At 44.3% G+C, this 19,181-nt stretch overlaps 1 protein-coding gene across 4 annotated transcripts in view; it reads right to left on the bottom strand.

Moving 5' to 3' along the window:
- The window catches only part of Cmtm7 (CKLF like MARVEL transmembrane domain containing 7), a 48,382-nt gene extending 33,340 nt beyond the window's left edge, over nucleotides 1–15,042 (bottom strand). The window contains exon 1 of one of the 4 annotated variants that reach the window (XM_023561692.2): nucleotides 14,739–15,042. In XM_023561692.2, coding sequence (XP_023417460.1) covers nucleotides 14,739–14,885 — 147 coding nt within the window. In that variant the 5' untranslated portion in view covers nucleotides 14,886–15,042. Of the gene's footprint in view, nucleotides 1–11,145; nucleotides 11,171–14,738 lie in introns of those variants that run through there. The other 3 variants (XM_063257095.1, XM_003479988.5, XM_063257097.1) reach the window with 3 other exon arrangements.
- Between the last annotated feature and the right edge of the window lie 4,139 nt (nucleotides 15,043–19,181).

Below are 19,181 nucleotides of genomic sequence, written 5' to 3'. Positions count from 1 at the left end.
GTATGCATGCACACATTCTAAAAGAGGGATTTGCAGGAGGAGGAGGTCTCCCCCTATTAAAAAGTTAACCAATTTCTTTTTCTACCTCATTTTCCTTACTTATGTATTCAAAAGAAATATACATCTGTATTTAATGAAGTCTAAATATGTCTTTCAATAAGCATAAAACAAAAGATTCTAAATGCAATGTCTACTCAGTGTTTCCTGGTATCGCTTCAAACCAAGAACCCCACCCTGACAGCTTGAAAGCCCACAGCTCCCCCCTCTTGTCTCTCTGCTGTGTTGTAGGAACTCCCTGTTTTGACTATGTGAGTCAGGGGAAACTTGTCAAGTCAACCAAGTCAGAAATGTGCTATTCTAGAAGGCTCAGAAACCTGGGAGGAGAGCAGAACGGTACCCCAGGCCCTCTACTGCAGCCTCCACAGCCTTCTCCCACTTCCTGGTCTGAACTTATGCACCCTGCCTCACAGCCCAAAGCCAGGGCCTTCCTGCAGCCCTTCTCCCTCCTCTGCAGGTGCCTACATGGTGGCATTATGTCATCTCTGACAAAAGACCTACGTTTCTCAAGCACTTCATCCATGCTGACTTTCTTTTTTGAAGGACTGCATTGCCAAAGCCTTTGTCAAAGAAAATATGGCTTCACTCACTGAATAAAGCCAAATACTTTCTGCTTTCTAAGCACCACTGCAGGAACTGGACACCCTGTGGAGACCACAGGAATGCCGCTCCTCCCGCTGCAGCTCAGGTCCTGTGGAGGAGACACCCCTCCCCCACTTGCCTGAGAAACAAAGACGTGAACAAGGTGATTTCAGTCCTGAGACCTGCGTGGTGAGGCGTGGCAATAGTGCGGATTGGAGTTATAGAGGGGAGTGGGGTGGGCAGGGCCCCTCTGAAACAGACAGAATGGAAGCTGCCATGTCCTAGGCCTGGGTTTGCACTTCAGGTCAAATTCATGGACTAGGACTTGCTAGGTGATGTCACTGTCACAAGGTCCTAAATCTCTCTCTTCTCTCCATGATAGGTGTAAAATGTTGAGGATCAGAGCATCCCTCCAAACCAACTTTACTATCCATTGTTGGGAGTGCTTTGTCCTGGACTCTATAAATTTTAATAATAAAATTTAAATAATGAAAGATAAGAAGCTGTTTCAGATTGAATGAGATAAAACTACATGACTACTGAATGCCTCGTGTGATCTGGGGTGAGATCCTAGAGCATAACATCAGCCATCAGCGGGTCAGTGGCGAAATCCAAGTAAGATGGGGAAGATAACAGCACAGATTGAGGGTTACCTAAAAGAGGCTAGTTAAGAGGTCCTTTTTAGGAAAGGTACACTTAAGTACCCAAGGACAAAAGAGCATGAAGTCTGGAACTCACTCTGAAACAGTTCAGACTTATAAAAGGAACACACAGAAGTGGAAAATGATTACGCAAATGTGATAAAATATTTACAACTAGAGAACCTGAGGAAGGAAAACTGGGGAGTTCTTTGTAGTGTTATTGCAAAATTTCTATAGATCTGAAATTACTTAAAAACAAAAAGCACAAAGGTATTAGAGAGAGACAAAATCAAGACACTGCGATAAACATTTTTTAAAAAATAGCAACCAACCCAGATGTGGTGGTGCATGCTTGTAACCTCAGCACTCAGGAGGCTAAGGCAGGAGGATTGCCATGAGTTCGAGCCCAGCCTGGACTACAAAGTGAGTTCCAGGACAGCCTCAACTGCATAGTGAAACTGTCTTAAAAAGATTAACAACAACAACAAAACCAACCATGTATATCTAAAACACACCAATAAAATCTGATTGAAGAAGAGAAAATTAAATTTTCTACATGCATATATATAAAAAAAAAAACTCATTTAAAAAAAATAAGAGCCATTTCACAAGCAATAGATTGAGCAGTACTAACCCCGCCCATCTTTGCTATCTGTTTTTGAGCTGTAGCATCTTATCTTCAGACAATCTACTGCGATGTCATGCTGGAGAACAACATTAGAACGCCGGAAGATCTATCGGGCATCCTAATGGTTTGGGGAATCTGAGGAAGCTTCATTCCACATCGGTGAAGGACAGAGGCAGCTCTTCTTTGGAATATATTTTCCATCTTTCCCCTCTCCCCTGCCATTTGAGAATCACTCTCTGATGTTCTATCTTTCTTGTTTTGTTTTTCTCAGCAGAAATTCAAGGACTGCTTCTTTCTCTGAATAAGCTATCAAAGAGAAAAGACATACTCAAAGAGGCTTTAGAGGTAACCCGCCATTCACAGGGGCAGAGAGGGCAGCCATCACTTCTCTGAAGTCTCCCTCCATCGTAAAATGAGTGTGTCTAAAGGAAGAAACACTCAATGCCTATAGTTCACGCACAATGTTGAAAATACTCAGAACTTGCCCACAATAGAAAGTCTTTCACTGGCTATATCAGTTTCCTAAGGGCTGCTATAACAAATTACATAAATGTGGTGCCTTAGAATAGCAGGCATTTATCCTTTTATAGTTCAGGAGGCTAGAAGCCAGAAGTCAGTATCACTGGGTAAAATTAAAGTTGTCACCAAGGCCAGGGGAGAATTCCTTGCCTCCTCCTGTCTCAAGACTACCCTGACAGGCCTTGGTTTTCAGCCACACCAGCACAATCTCTACCTGTCCTGCATGCTGCCACCACCTTGTCTTTTTCTGTGTGTCTCTCTCCATCGACCCGGAGTCTTTTCAGATCATGCAGGACAAGCTTCTCATTCAATATCCCTATTGACACAGGAGAAGACCATTTTTCCAAATCAGGCAGCATTTGCAGCTCCTAGGATTATTAGGACGGACATGGGTATGCATTTAACCTGTTATGTAATTTTTCAACCCTGAATCACAACTAATAATGTAGTAATTCAACAATATATTGAAATAGTAATCACGTACCTAAATATAGGATCAAGAGCAGAGAACGTAGCTCAGGGGTAGAATGTTCACCTAGCATGTGTAACATCCTGTGTTTGATTCCGAGCACCACAAATAAATTAATACAGGATTGATCTCATCATGAGCTGGGACAGTAGACTAAAAGTTAGCAAGGCGACCTCCATCAGGCAAGGGGACACATGGTACCCTGTGTTTATGTTATTTACATTACCATGACATCACTTGAAATTCTCTTGTAAAAGGCTGCAGAAATTATTTTCCTTCTTATTGATTTTATTTTTAATACAGTAAACATTGATTTTTTTTACCTCTTCCTTTTGTTTCAAATTAGAGTTGAAAAAGATAACATGACTCTTCAAGTGGACAGCAGAAAGTTAACATCAAAAGTCTGGTGAGGTCTGTCAGGCAGTGCCTGGAGGGATACCTGGAAATACAGATCTGCCAGGATTGCTGGTAGAAGGAGCAGTGGATCTCTATGTCCACAGAGAGCACCAGCTTGGAGCCTCAGCAGAGATCAGATGAAGGTAATTCCAATGGCTCCTATGAACACAAGCAGGGACTGAGTGGTCCCCCTCAAGTCATCTGTTCAGGGCATCCATCCTCAGTTACTGAAGTTGCTGCCACCAACTCCTCCCACCTGCCCTTTCTGCTAGTGAGCTGTCTGGCTCAGGCTCAGAGGTCTCTGGGCGTTAACATATCTACCCTCCTCCTTGAGCTACAGCCAATATACAGTGTACAAAAGCCCAGCTCCTCTGCTGCAGAGGATGATCCCGGTGGCCACCTCATTCTTCAGACTGCCCTATAAGGTCAGAGGGAAGCTGAGCTTGGGAAACTCGCCTTTGTCTAGCTCCTTCTGTTTTTGGCTTCCTCCTCTCACTCAATAAAAGTTGCACAAAAAAATAATCTCCATCTAGCTCTCCCTAGACATCAACTCTTACTATGATGGAGAAATTCTAAGGAAACTGCTGGTCTTATTCCCTAGACTTTTTGATTTGAATGTCTTAAACAAAGATAAACAACATACCAAGGCAGTGGAACTCTAAACACTAAGCAGAGTCTTCTCACTAACAGTGGACATGAAAAACCCCTGCAAGCTTGTGGGAGAGGACGACAAAGTGAACTTGAGTTTCAGGACATGAACAAATTTCCAAGGGCATGTGACACTTGGTCCAGAAAGTTTGCTTTTAGGATTCTCTTTGTCTCCAATATTCTTGCATACGCCTGTCAATGGAAGACTGGTTACCTACTAAAGCCTCTCAGAGTGCTGGGATTATAGGCATATGCCACCACACCTAGCCGGAATTAATTCTTTTTATTTTTTTATTTAAAGAGGATAAAACAGAATTAAACCAATCAAAACAAACCAGTGTAAGAGATACAGGCCTAAAAACATGAAATCAGCAATAATTACCATATTGCCTTTTGATGCCTTCAAAATAGCTGCAGATCACTTTAGACATAGTAAAAGTCAAACAGAACAGAACAGAGTAGAAACAATAAAAACAACACAATGAATGCAATAAAGGACTTCAAAACAAGCCAATAGTAAATCCAAAATTGCTACCATAATATATCTTGCTATCTTTGAAATAACTGCTCCTGCCATTGGATTTGACATAAACAAACAAAACAAAAGAGAATAAAACCCAACCCAACAAAACAATGGAAACAGTATAGGACTTCCAAAACAAGACCACAGGGAATCAACAATGGCTGCAACTTTCAGAAGGAGACCCTCCATAGATGCCACACTGTGTACCGCTATCCTCTGATCCATGGTCAGACCACTGGCCCTAGACCTGCAGTGTTAGTGAAACACCAAAGCACCTCAGGCATCCAATTGCTTTTCACCTCCATAGCTATCATCACAGCCTGTGTTTCTCCAGGTAATCCTGTTGCTTGGAGGCAGGGTGGGCTGTGGGATGGTACTTCCTGTTTGCTAGTCTGCACACTGGAAGGGGCTGGGGTCTGGCTGTTCCAGTCCGGCAGGGCTCCACGCATGGCGCTGCTTCCCAGACTGTGGAATTAATTCTTATAAAACAAGTGGCTACAGGCAAGGTATTTAAGCTCCCTACATCAGTTTCTTCATCTGTAAAATAGGAATACAAGCTAAAACCTCACAAGAATGTGATGGAAAACGAACTCTTGCATTAAAACATTCCAAAACACAGTGCCAACAAACAGATTCGCTCCCCAGGAACCCAGTGATATATGACCATGGCCCCTGCACTGCTGTAGCCTCATCACCCCTTGCTAGGCAGCAGCCAGGAGGGCTCCAGCCCTGATGCAGGATAACAGGCTTTTACGGGTGTGTTAATTACCTAACACACTGCAGGTAAATGACCACAAAGTCAGTACCTTCAAACAGCACACATCTGTCTTGGCAGTTTCTGAAGGCAGGAGCTCACAGGCAGCAGCTCACACACAGCCAGGCCAGGGTCTCGGCGGATGCCTGGGATTCTCTTCCTCACTCACATGGGTATTGGCAGAACTCAGCTCCTTGGCACGGTCCTTGAGCGCTCACCGTAAGGCCCACTCCCAGCAAGGCTTTTATCTCTTCAGAGCTGTGGGAGAACTTCTCCCTCTGAGAGCACACAGCGCTTCTTTTAAGGCCTTTACCTGATGAAGTCAGGCTCGCCTGGAGAAACTCAGTGGACTCAAAACAATTGTATAGGGACCTTAATTACACCTGCAGCATCCCTTCACCTTACAGGATACAATCCACCCAAGGGAATGACACCCATCGGCTTGCCAAGCAATCACAGAAACCACCCACCCTCAAGAGGATAGATTCGTGTAGGACTGTGACTCACTGGTGGTCACCTTAGGGTATAACCGTCACCATGGGCCAGTCTGGGAGCCAACTCACCACACGGTACGGAACAGCAATTGGCTGGCTCTGGGTTCAAATGCAAAATCAGAATTTAATATTTTTTTCAATCTTGGGTTAGTTACAAAGTTACACTGCAGCTTCACTTCAACACAAGAAGAAAATAAAACCTATACCGTCAATAGACGTCTTAAACAAAGGAAAACTGCATGTAGAGTTACCTGACACAGAACGGACACTCAAACCTTACTTCTTCTCTCCTCCAACCCTTTCTGGAGGAATTCATGACTTAAAAACAAGGATAATAACAGTGAGTGACATATATGATGTTTTCTACACCACCACACCCAGGCGGTCTTCAGCACCCAGGGAGGGGTCTCCCCATTCCAGCTGATTTCATCTCTGGCAAAGGTGAGACCATCACTAGCACTGCCGTCATGTCTCAGGGTCTCCCGCTAGATCAGCTACAGCCTGCCCAGCCAACGGGCCAGGTACGGGGCCCAAATAATGGCCTCATATGCAGTGTGACAGTATCACTTTCCAACAAGGTTTAACTACAACCTATTGACCATGAAAAAAAGGAAGGAAAGAAAAAGGGAAATATACTTCAAACTGTCCTTTTAGGAGCTCATGTTTTAACTGAGTTTCACTATTCATGGGTTTGTGATCGTAGGCAAATTATCTGACCTCTCTATGACTCACACATCTCATCTGCAAGTTGGGGTAATGACTCCCATCTCGTAACACTGTGAGACCTAAGCAAGGTGATGCATGTGAAAAATCTAGCCCAGTGGCTCTCACCTACTGGGAGCTCAATATGCTATTTCTAATTTACAAAGGGACGTTTACAAAAAGAGAGACTCCTTCATAAACAACATTTAGAGTGGTGCTGCCTTCTCAGGGGGAATAAAGAAAACCTCCATGGTTTTCTTTAAAACATATGAAGGTCATACTATAGTTAGTATAGTGATTCTGCTTTCCAGAAGGTTATACTTGACTCTGTATCCAAATGCACTGAATTAATTTCTTCTCCCCAGTTTCCCCCTCCCCATTCCCTGTGGAAGAAATTTCACTTTCTCTATTTTAAAAAATGAGGATGTTACAACTTTTATGTTGTGTTTCATGTAAATCTTTTTGAAAACTAGAAACTGGTTTACAAACAATTTTTCTCACTCTCTGTATTCACTGATCTATAAGAGAAAGAGAGAGAGAGAGAGAGAGAGAGAGAGAGAGAGAGAGAGAGAGAGAAAGCAGGAGGAAGAAGAGACAGAGAGACTGCTCCAGGAAAGAGCCACACCACTGCCCTTGCTGACTGAGACACAAACCAGATGAACTGCTTTCTCTTTTTCTGCAGGAGTCTCAGAGGTGACTGTGCTAACGTTTCCACTGGGGTGGTAGGTTGAGTCTGTCCTGTCTTTTTCTCTCAGGAAGCCCCCACGCTGCTGAGCAACTAGCAGCCAGGACCAGGCTTGGATCCAGGCCCCTGCTGATCCCAGAGCTGCTAACGGACTGCTGGGAAGAATGCCAGGGAGTGAGCATGAGCAGGGGAGCCAGTGAGCCAAACTGTGACAATGACAGCAGCATGCGGCGGGCAGCAGGTCAAGGGGAGGCTTCTGGGCCTGCAGCTGGGTCGGCACAGCAAGCACAGCATGGTGGGGGCGGATGGCAGGAGGAAACAGATGGCTGTCCAGTGGGCTGAACAGGAAGTGCCCGGGCTGGCAGGAAGGGAAAAGAACGGAGGCCTTCTCTGCAATTGCAACAAGATTTTAAGTACAGAATCCCCTGGGTGAGTTCCAGGGGTGCCAAGGAGGGTTACAGGGTTCACTGTAGTGGCAAAAAACCTGCAGGACTCTTTGCAGACCCTTTGAGAAGCACAGTGTCCCCTCCCTCCCCGCCTTAGCCCCAGAAGCTTGGTGGGCTCACTGCCTGGTGCTTCTAGCAGTGTCACCTCCCCTCTGGCTGGTGGCTCCCAGCCCGCACGATGTGGTTATTTGGGGTGCTCTGAAAGGGGATTCTTGTCAGTGGTTGCAAAATCCTTGTGCTTTGAGCTTGATCTGGAAGGTCTCTCACATGTATGCAACTGCCAGTCTTCAAATGTCTACTGAGGCTGTTGCTATTACTTGAATACAAGTGTATTTAAAAGTGTGACTGAACTGTCTAGATTCTGTTTCTTTTCCAAACTATTAGATGCCCAAAGTACTCCTGCAACTTAAAATACAACTATCACACTTGGTTCCTTGAAATTCTTCAGATGATAGAGGGACACCCATTAACTTTTGGACATTAAAAATCTAGAAAGTAGGACCAGGGGTTTAGCTCAGCAGTGTAAGTGCCTGCTTGGCAAATGCAAGGTTGTGAGTTCAATCCCCAGCACAAAAAAAAAAAAAAAAAAAAAATCTAGAAAGTTGTTTAATACCAAGCACCTCAGAAGGGCAAGAAGCACTTCATTTCTCTCTCTGCAACAGGTCAGCACCATCTATCACAAGGAAGTATGCATGGATTTGTACACCAGGAGTTCTCTACAAAGAAGTTCATCACAGCCTTATTTGTACATGTACAGAGTTAGAAGCTCCGGGAACTACAATGAGGAAGGAGAAGAAGAGAAAATGATCACATACATCACGGTTCCTCTATGACCAGTTACAAACAATACTACTAAAAACCAAATTGCAGGCAAATATTAAGGGACATGAGATAGCATTCATTAAATATTAAGCCTGCAAAGAGCATCTTACAAAATATGCATAGCATCATCCCAATATTGCTTCAAACATACCAAAATTATATGACCTACTATAAACTAATATAAAATTTTACATTAAAAATTAATCTCCAGGGAGAGGGAAAAGGAGAATACATTTTCCTCTTTGTGTTTCCCAACACTTGAATAATGAATATTATTTTTATTATTAAGAATAAGGCCCATAACTTGTTTTATTATTTTTGTCCGGCCATTGGAAGAGAGTAATTCTTGTTCTTGGGTCAGCTTAGGTTGGGGCCAAGAAATCTTGTCAGTGAGAGTCTTCACTGCCTTAAACGCTCCATACTGTAGGAGGCAGGAAATGTGGATAGAATCCACTTGGGAACTGTACTAGTCTGTTTTTCATAATTATAACACAATGCCAGAGGCAGGCAAGCTTTATAAAGAGGAGACTTACCTATCTCACAATTTGAGACTGAAAATCCAAACAGCGTGCATGGTTCAGTACCTAGCAAGGGCCCACAGTACATGGTGGAATAGTGTCTGAGTAATCACATCTCAGTACGGGACGCCCAAAAGTAAGGCTGAGGTCCCATGAGCCCATCTGAGGAAATGTCCCCCAATATCTAAGGATCCTCTACTAGGCTGCATCTCTCTTTTTTTATTTTAAACATGAAAAAAGCAAAACTTCAAACACTACAGTTAGAAGTTAACAAAGGTTAATAGATTGTATATCACTATCTTTAAATTAGCTACTCAAGAGTACAAGATACCTGCATGTAATTGTCCAAACAGTATTAGCACAAACCTTTCTTTTCAATGAACTAAGAGCAATTAATAGTATAACTCTCTTAATCATTATATATGTATATATTTTTCTTTTTCTTTCAGCTCCTCACACTAGGGAGGCAATACAATGTTTACACATGAGAGTCTGATTTATTTCATTTCTTTTATTTTATTTCATTTGTATCCATTTGCTTACAACAGTCTCAAATGTGTCCTTTATGGCTGAGTAGTACTCTGTTGTATAATACTACATCTTTTTCATTCATTCTTGGGTTGATGGGCATTTAGGTTTGTTTCTAAGCTCTAGCTATTACAAATTATGCTGCTATAAACATGGGTACACATATTGCTGCGGATTTTTTGGGGTTTTTTTTTTTTTTGGTACCAGGAATCAAACTCACGACCTTATGCTTGCCACGCAATTACTTATGCTGCTGAGCTAAATCCTCAGCCCCTGGTATATTTTTAAGTTTTCTGGAAAGATACCCAGAAGGGGAATAGCTGGCCAAATGGGACCTCCAAACCTAGTTTTTTGAGGAATCTCCACACTCATTTCCAGAGTAGTTGCACCAGTCTGCCCACCAACAGTGGAGAAGCATTCCTGTTTCCCCACATCCCCTCCAGCATTGTTACTGGTTTATTTCTTGATAACAGCCATTTTTTTCCAGGGTGAAGTGAAATCTTAGTGCTGCTTCAATTTGCATCTCTCAAATGACCAGTAATGTTGAACATTTTTGCATATATTTATTTGTTGTTTGCATTTCTTCATCTCAGTAGTGTGTATTCATCTCAGATGCCCATTTTTGAATTGGGTGTTTAAAGTTGAGCTTCACTTTGGGAATTTACACCTCAGATGTCAAATAAATCATTAGACAGTGGAGGATCCCAGCCACTAGGCTCGCCATGAGTAAACCTACGAGTGTAGAACTTCAGCATGACCCAGAGTACTCCGCCTTTGTGTGTTTCATTTAAGATGTTTCTAGCGACGGAGCTCTGGTTTGGTTTGTGCTATGCTTTGGATGCTGTTTGTCCCCATAGAAGTTGACACAGTGTGGTGGTAGGAAATGAACCTCTTAGGCTGGATGTTAAGAGGTGAAGCTTAAAAGACTTTATGAATAAAACCCTGATTGCACAGGAGCTATCACAAAAAATAAGAAGAGGGCTGGCTCAGTGCAAAAGCCCTGGGTTCAACCCCCAGTACTACCCACCACCACCACGCACAGTAGAGGATGAAACCAATTTCTAAATATCTGGGTGGGGAAGATTAAGAATTCCCAAAGATGAATGGGAAAGATAAGTGTTAAATATCTGAGGTGACTGATGTGCTAATGACTGATTTGCTCATCACATACAGTGTACATCTACAGTCCTATAAATATATATAATTATTGTGTCAAAGAAAAGAGCAGGGCATGGTGACATATCTGTAATTCTAGCACTCAGGAGGCTAGGAAGGAGGACCTCGAATTTTCTTTTAGCCATATTACCTTTTATATTAGAATTTCCTAGATAAACAGAATTCATAGGATTAAATATAGAAGAGACAGGGCCAAGGATTTAGGTCAGTGGCATACGTGCCTGCCTGGCAAGTGTGAGGTCATGAGTTTGATCTGCAGTACCAAAATATATAGGGAGCAATCAATGTGAGTCCAAGGCTGAATTCCAAGAGAGCCAACACTCAAGATGAATGGGACCTTGAATTTGAGGCCAATCTGGGTTACATAGTGAGTTCAAGGCCAGCCTGGACTGCACAGAGACAACCTCAACCTCAAAAGAACTACCCCCATAATGGTTTATTTCTTGCTACATTTCTCTCCTTCCCACCACCATCAACATATCGCTTATCTCCAAATTAAACATACTGAGCAGAGGCAGTAAGAAGTGTAACAGGAACTCTCTACCCAACAAACTCACGCTCATCCGTCAGGATTCACTTCGGCCCCTCTTCTCTAACGTGGCCAACTTTTAGAACTTTAGTCTTCCTGGCCAGCCACTTTTGGAACTGGTGTGTCATCTCAGCACAACCACAGACTTGAGAGCAGTTTTACTGCAGCCACCTGTTACTGCAGCAGTAGAAATGAACGTGGTCCTTGAAACTGCTAAATGAACAAGAGGACAAGGAACCCTGAGAAGCTGTCCTGGGCTTCCTCATTATTCCAACAAGGCTGTCTGGACTCTCAGACCCGGGGGCCCTCAGACACCCTGGTGATGCTAGGAGACCTGGCGGCCAGGATGCTCCAGGCTGGTGGCAGGGGTAGTGGTGACACTGAAGGAGATTTCCTGGACTATGCCCCCTCGTATCCCATGGCTGTAGTGCTAAGCATCTTGCGCTCTCAGTGTCTTCTCTATATCTATTTCTTTACAATAGTTAACTGGGCTACAATTCATATATTATACAGCCACTTGAAGTACAGCGTTCAGTGGTTTTTAGTATATTAACAGTAGTGAAACCATCGCCACAATCAATTTTTTTAACATTTAAAAAAAAACTCATTGACAGTCACTTTCCATTTCCTTGACTACCACCACCCTCATCCCTAAGCAACCACTAATTTATTTTCTGGGTCTAAAAATTTGCATATTTTCGATATTTAATATAAGTAGAATCATACACTGTGATGTCTTTATGACTGGTTTTCTTCATGGAACAGGTTTTTGAGGCTCATCCATACGGCCGCATACTTCCTTCTTTTTTTTGGCTGTATAATGTTTTGCTGTAGGAATGTGTCACTTTTTAGTTGACATTTATTCATTAGTCATTTGCTGAACATGTGTTATTTCTACTTTCTGGCTATGACAAATAAGGCTATCATGAATACATTCAAATATAAGCCTTTTTGCAGACAGCTGCTGAGATGCCTGGTGTCTTCTGTGTCATCATAGACTGCCGCTCCCAAAGTAGCTGACCATTTACATTTCCATCAGCAATGTCCCAGAATTCCAATTCTTCATACCTTGCATATCCTGCCGCTTGGAATTATCTGTCTTTTTTTATTACTGTCATCTTTGTGGATGTGAAGTTATCTCACTAGGCTTTGATTTCCCTGGATCTGTCTGTAAGTAACAACTCTGCTGCAGAAATGTGTTCTGGGATGACCAGGCCATAGGCCTGCGCGGCCCTGCTACTGTTGACAGCTGTGTGGCTTTGGTAGCTCTCACCCTCTCAGTCCCTTTCTCACTGGTTAAAGAAGTGACTGCTAGCTGGGCATGATGGCTCATGCCAGTAATCCCAGCACTCGGGAGGCTGAGGCAGGAGGATGGTTGCGAGTTCGAGACCAGCCTGGGCCACAAAGTGAGCTCAAGGCCTGCCCGAACTGCATAGTGAGACTCTGTCTCAAAAAGACAAAAAAAAAAAAAAGTGACTGCACTGGATTCTTTAAAACATTTAGTGAGGTGATACCTACACTGCATATAGTATGCAATTTTGTGCACATGACCAGGAATAATAGTAGAGCTCAATGAATACCGTTTTGGGGTTTTTTAAAAAAAAATTCCTCAAGTCAAGAACTAAGACTGTGCCTCAGGCCTAATAAGGAAAATGAAAGAAAGGAAGCCTTCACGCATGAAAAAGACCAGGAGGAAAAGAGACAAGAGGGTGTTAGACAAGGGGACCCCGGCAGACTGTCCTAAGTGGTCTCCATGTCACAATACGCTCACCTGGCAAGACCGGTTTCTCTCTCCCACGGTCTGACCAAACTGTCTGCAGCTACCTGGCATTCAGTAGGGAAGGCATAACCCTGGCCTGGTTTTAAGAGGAGAGCACTGTGAAGAAGCCAGATAATGTGACAGTTCAATAGGACTCATCACTGTCACCTGCAACCTGGCACAAAGGCAGCAGGCCAGCTGAGGAACTTAACATGAGAGGGAGGTTTCACATACCCTTTGTTCCACACACTCAGGTACCAACAGGAAGGTTTCCCATCTCCATTACCTTTGTATACCAAGTCATAGCTCAACAAGGAGACTTTTCATCTCCCGATACCTTTGTCCACCAAAAGAACCACAGTCAAAGATGCAGGCTTCTGATCCCCATCCACACCCACCAAAGTCATCACTCCCAAAACTCAAGCGGGCTCTGCCTCAACTCCAGCAGATAGGGGAGACAGGCTGTCTGCTGTTTAGCTGTGTACATCTCATGAAGTTATTTCTGCCCTTCCTCAAACAAACTCTACCTTGAACTCTATGTGGCTGCTGCTTTCCTGGGCACTCTGCTTAAACCTAAACCAGGGGATTCTCACAGCTTTCCAATGCAATGCCAGGCAGTTTCCTTCAGGCTAGTCTGACCAGGCCCCGTGGGGGTGAAGCAGGGTGATTATAATAGTGAGACTTAGGACAGCTGCATGGCCTGTGATTTAACTCCACCTGGTTTGATATTCATTTGTCTTTATTTCTGTAAAATACTTGCTTAGCCGTTTGGCCCACAAAACAAAACACCCTCCAACTTCAAACCCAAGGAAGTGGTTTGCAATGGAGGTTTAAAAGGTCCATTGCTAAACCGCCTCTATTTCCTAGTTTTATGTCCATCAAGACACTTTCGTTCACAGAAGAGGGAAGTACATATCCTCTTCAGGGCTGGCTCAAGCTGCACTCACAGCCACCTTCCAACACACTCAGTATCTGGAATAAAGGTGGGAGAGCCACTCTCAACCCCAGCATCAGGAACTGCACCACCTTAGCAAGTCCCACATTTCAGGTCTGTCACCTTGCGCCCCCCCCCCCCCGCAACAGCACCCTCCCATCTCCCTGCAAACCTACACTCCCCCCTTGCACGGTTCTGGCTGCAAACATTGCAGTGTGTGGAGAGTCACAAACAGCCAACCCCGTTTAGAAACACACCAACGAAAAAGGGTTTTAAAACATTTCCAAAGAACTACAACCTGGGAGGCAGAAAAGTTTAGGGAAGTAACGAACAAATTGTGTCCGGCCTGGCCGCGCTTTGTCGCGCTGGTCACACTAACAGCTGCACCTTCACATAGTCCCGATGACCCCCATTCACAAGGGCTCCCCAACTAGTACGAGCTCCTCTAAACAGGCCTTTCTCAAACGATCGTTGCCTTTTGGGGCGGACCAGGATCGCCGTCTCCGAGGTTCCGAGGCTCCCCGCGCACAGCCGCGGGGGAAACGGAAGGCAGGACCCTGCGATTGCCTTTCTCGGGCATCTGCGCTCCGAGCCCAGAGGCCGTGCGGCGCCGGCCGGAGGGCGGGTTTTGCTGCCTCCACACCCTCGGGTTCGAGGTGACGCGGGCCAAAGAGGCAGGAAGGCGGAAAGAAACCTGTGCCCACGGTTCCGGTCAGGCGGCAGCCGAGGATCCTCAAAGGGGTGCAGGAGACACTGGGAGCCCTAGCGGGCGGGTGGGAGGCGGCGAGGCCCGGGGCGGGCGGAGGCTCTGTGCCCACAACTTCGGGGAGGTCGCCTGGCTCCCGCGCAGCGTGCCCGCCCGTCCCTCCCGTCCGCTCGGGGGCGCGAGCTCCCCAGGACCCCGGCCCGCGACCCCGCCCTCTCTTACCATCTGCGCCACTTTCAGAAGCGCCCCCTGGGTGCGCGGGTAGACGGGGTCCAGCAGCCCCTCCGAGGGCTGCCCCGCGCCGGCCCCGGGTCCTGGCGCGCCGCCGGTGCTGCACGTCGTGCGGACGAGCCCCGCTCCGAGCGACATCGCGGCCCAGCCCGCCGGCCGCCTCGGCCCGGGACCAGGGCCCTATGCGGAGGGTGGGCCGGGGCGGGGCCGGGGCGGGGCGCGCTCGTCCCCAGCCGGCGGCGGGAAGAAGCAGAGACCCGCTGACCCGCGCTTCGTCCTTGCCCCTGGGGGCGCGCGGAAGTTGGATTGGCGCGGAAGGAAACGGAACGCCTGGGGCCATAACCTCCCCCATTGGGCCAGCGGGGGTAACAGCTGGTGCCAAACCCCCTGGGAGTTCGCGTGGGTGCCGCACGGGTGTGTGATCAGGGCTCTTTACTGAAGGCTCACTCAGTGAAAAGCCCAGGCCGTACTGTACCGTGCAGCTCCATTAGTTTCTCAGTGTGCGCACCTGTGCACCCATCACCGCGCAAGGGACGGGACACGCCCAAGGGAAGCTCGGGGTGATCCTTTCCGCCCTTCCTCCCTGTGCCTCTCTCCCCAGCACCCTGCTTCTCAACCGCTGGCATCCACTCTACAGCCTCTCTTCCTACATTAGTTTTGATTCATCTTGGACTGTTTTCTTTCATTCGTGTCTGTCTTCTTGCATTCAACATAACTCATCCTTTTGGGAATGTAAGTATCAGTAGCTCCTTTTTGTTGCTGAGTAAGATTTCACTGTGTAAGAATGCTAGGGCATAGAGGCTGGGGATTTAGCTCAGAGGCATAAGCGCCTGCCTTGCAAGCAGGCAGTCGTGAGTTTGATCCCCAGTACCAATGAAAAAGAAGACAAAAAAAAAAAAAAAAAAAAAAAAGAAAGAAAAGAAGAGAATGCTAGGGCACACTTATAATGGAAGAACACATTTATCAAATAGCAAACTTACAGGTATTTCATGATCAGTTAGAGGTGTCTCACAGAGTTTCTATTCTGCTTCTGCTGAATTATTTTGACCTTGACAGTGTCAAGCTGGGTATCTTTGATGAGTATTGAATCAGAATAATTGTCTGTACCCTAAGGCACCCTGGGCTCCTCAAGGACACCCTTAACTTTGCTTGCTCTATAAGGGCCCCCCTCCCCTTTTTCCTGCAATGTTTCTGTATTATGGCAATGCCTTTAACTATGCTTACACTGTAAGGACCACCTTCCCTAGAATGTTTCTGTATTGTGATGAACAGTTCCTTTCTTTCAACATATCTTTTCCAGACTAGCCCGTCTGTCATATATGACTCAATACATGTAACCAGTTATGCCGTGTTTTGTCATTTGCTTTGTACATCCCACTTCTAAATTCTTGATCAACTAAGTTCTCCATAAACTCAGGGCTGTTACCTTTGAGGAACTATCCCTCAACAGTCTGCTGGCATAAACATTAAATGCTGCCTTCTTATCTCCTTGCTGCAAGGTGTCTCCCTTTCAGTTTTCCTGCAACAAGAACAATGCTTAAAATTTTTTATTTAGGGCCGGGGATATAGCTCGGCAGCATAAGTGCCTGCCTGCAAGAGCAAAGCCCTGAGTTCGATTCCCAATACTAAAAGAAAATAAAAAATTTTTTTTCATTTACTCTCAATCTGATCTCCAGTTCCTAGGTTTCAGCGGTGGTCCTTTCTCTCAGCCTCGTGGGTAACTGAACTACAAGTGTGTGCCACTGTGCCCAGCTACAAGTGAGTTATGAACAGTGACCCCTATGGCTGTATTTATACTGTAGTTACTCGTTTGGAGAAAAGAGGAAAAAAAAAAAAAAACTTAGTTCTATTCACAGTACCACACACACACAAAAAAAATTAAAGCTAAAAATAAAAATAACAACAAAAAGTATCATTTGAGCTTCCTGTAGAACATCACTGGCTGCCATCATAAGGCATTTCATTATGTCAGTCTTTTTTTCTAAAAAAATATGAGAAGGATTTATTAGAGGTAGATACAGGGTGTCCTCAAGGGTGTGGGGAGGGTGATTTAAGAAATAGGGCACACTACAGTTGGGAACTAGGGGTCTTTTTTTTGTTTGTTTTGGGAGGTAGGAATCTGTGGAATAACTGTAGCTTTAATCTTGTCTTCAGTCTTAATGAATGGGAGAGGATGGTCCCGCTAGTAGGAAAATGGTCTATCCCTATGGGAAATCCCAAAACTGTAGTTCACTCAAGGGTGGAAGCAGAGCATTTGCAAGTACAGGCCCCTTTACAGCTGAAAGGGAATTCCCCAGGCTTGCTAGTTTTTTGGTTTGGGTTTTTTTTTCTTTTTCTTTCTTTTTTTTTTTTTTTTTTTTTTTTGGTATCAGGACTCAACTCAGGGCCTTCCACTTACCAGTCAGGCACTGTGCCAGAGAAGCTAAATTCTCAGCCCCAGGTTTGCCATTTTTGGAGAAGGAAATAAATAAATAATAAATAAAAATAATTAAATCAGGCTTGTGTTCTGAAGTTGCAGTTTTCATTAAAGTACAACTTTTAAAATTTTTGATTTCCTCATCTCCTTTCCACCCAGCTTTATTTCTTCTATCCTACCTCACCCTCCCCTCCTTGAGTCCCTTACCCTTTTTTTTTTTTTTTTTTTTTGGTATTGGAGATCAAACTCACAACCTCACATTTGTCAAGCAGGCACTTATACCACTGAGCTAAATCCCCGGCCTTGGGGTCCCTTACTCTTAGGGATTTCAGAAGGCTGATGGTTCATCTTCAATAATTGCTTCAGGCTGAGGAGAGGCATTGATCCTGCCTAGCCAGGGACCAAAAGTCTGGTTCTCACTGACCTAAAGGAAACAGGATTACTGGTTTCCATCTTTTGAAGGATTATCATCTTTCAGTAGTCTGAAAAAGAGGGCAAAGACATACAGTGAGTCATTAGCCCATAACAACAAATCACACCACACATTCCAGTACCCAGTATCATAGCCAGAAAAATCAGGACTTTTTCCCACCAAGTTCTGGTTTCAGGGAACCAGAATGCTAGTTAATCATTAATTGCTATTAAGTGTGACTAGAGAAAAAAATTTCCCATGACCTTTTTGACGAAGGGTCTCATTTATTGTTAAGAGACATCAGACCTGGGTGCAAGCTTTAAAACTGTTGCTGCACTTTGTAGCTGTTCTATAAAATTTTGAAGTTTTATCCAATCATTTATAAAGGTCATACCCACCAGGTAACCAAGATGCACTAGAAGTGGAAATTAACTACAAATCCAGCATGCATCTGTCTGACAGCCTATTGTATTTCTATGAACTTAACTGTCTATAATAGTATGAGTTTCAGAGTCTGGTGCTGGAAGGACTTTGTTAGCATAGCCTAGTATTTGTATATTTAAACACATGTGTCTGATTTATTTCACTTAAGCATGTGGTCTCAAGGTGCATCCATTTACCTAGAAATGGCTTGAGTTGACCCTTCTTTATGGCATAGTACTCCACTGTACATAATTTTTTTAAAAACCTCACATCTTCTCTTCATAGTTTGATGGACAATTGGCTTGTGTCCAAGATTTAGCAACTGCAAATTGTGCCTCTGTAAACATGGGTCTGCATATATTGCTGTGGTATGATGCCTTTAATTCTTTTGGAAAGATACCAAGAAGGTGAATAGCTAGATCAAATGGAACCTCTAGGTTTAGTGGTTTTTGGTTTTGTTTTGTAATTTTGTTTTTTTGAGAGGGCTCTGGGAATTGAACTCAGGACCTCATGCTTGCTGGGCAGATGCTGTGCCACTGAGCTAAATCCCTGGCCCCTAGTTTTAGTTTTTTGAGGAATTTCCACATTGATTTCCAAGTGTGGTTTACATTCCACTAACAACAAAGTGTTCCTTTTTCCTCACAGCCTTACCAGCGTTTGTTATTAACCAGTGCTGTTGAACCTTTTTTCATATATTTATTTGCTGTTTGTATTTCTTCATCTAAGAAGTGTGTATTCATCTCAGATGCCTATTTTTGGATCCAGCCTTTAAATTTGAGGAGGGGTTCTGATTTTTTAGTTCTTTATGTGTTCTCGATAGTATTCTTTTATCTGAAGAGCTGCTGGCAAACATTTTTCCCCCCAGACTGTCGATTGTCTCTTCACTCTGTTGGGAGTTTTATAGTTTGTTTTGTTTTGTTTTTTTGCTGTGCAAAAGCTTTTTAATAAGATGAGATCCCAGTTGTTGATTCTTTGTGATAGTACCTGTGTGATCGGAGTTTTGTTCATAAAGTCAGCCTATACCAATATTTTCAAGAGTTCTACTTATTTTATCTTCCAGTAGATTTAACGTTTCTATTTTTTTTTTTTTTTTTTTGTCTTTTTCCTTTTTATCGGTACCAGGATCGAACTCACGACTCCCTGCTTGCAAGGCAGGCGCTTATGCCGCTGAGCTAAATCCCTA

The sequence above is a fragment of the Cavia porcellus genome, unplaced genomic scaffold (genome assembly GCF_034190915.1).
Source record: "Cavia porcellus strain 051 isolate PalLab524CR breed Dunkin Hartley unplaced genomic scaffold, mCavPor4.1 scaffold_10, whole genome shotgun sequence".
Taxonomy (NCBI): Eukaryota; Metazoa; Chordata; class Mammalia; order Rodentia; family Caviidae; genus Cavia; species Cavia porcellus.
The sequence above is the reverse complement of the archived record's forward strand: the minus strand, read 5'-3'. Positions and strand labels throughout refer to the sequence as shown.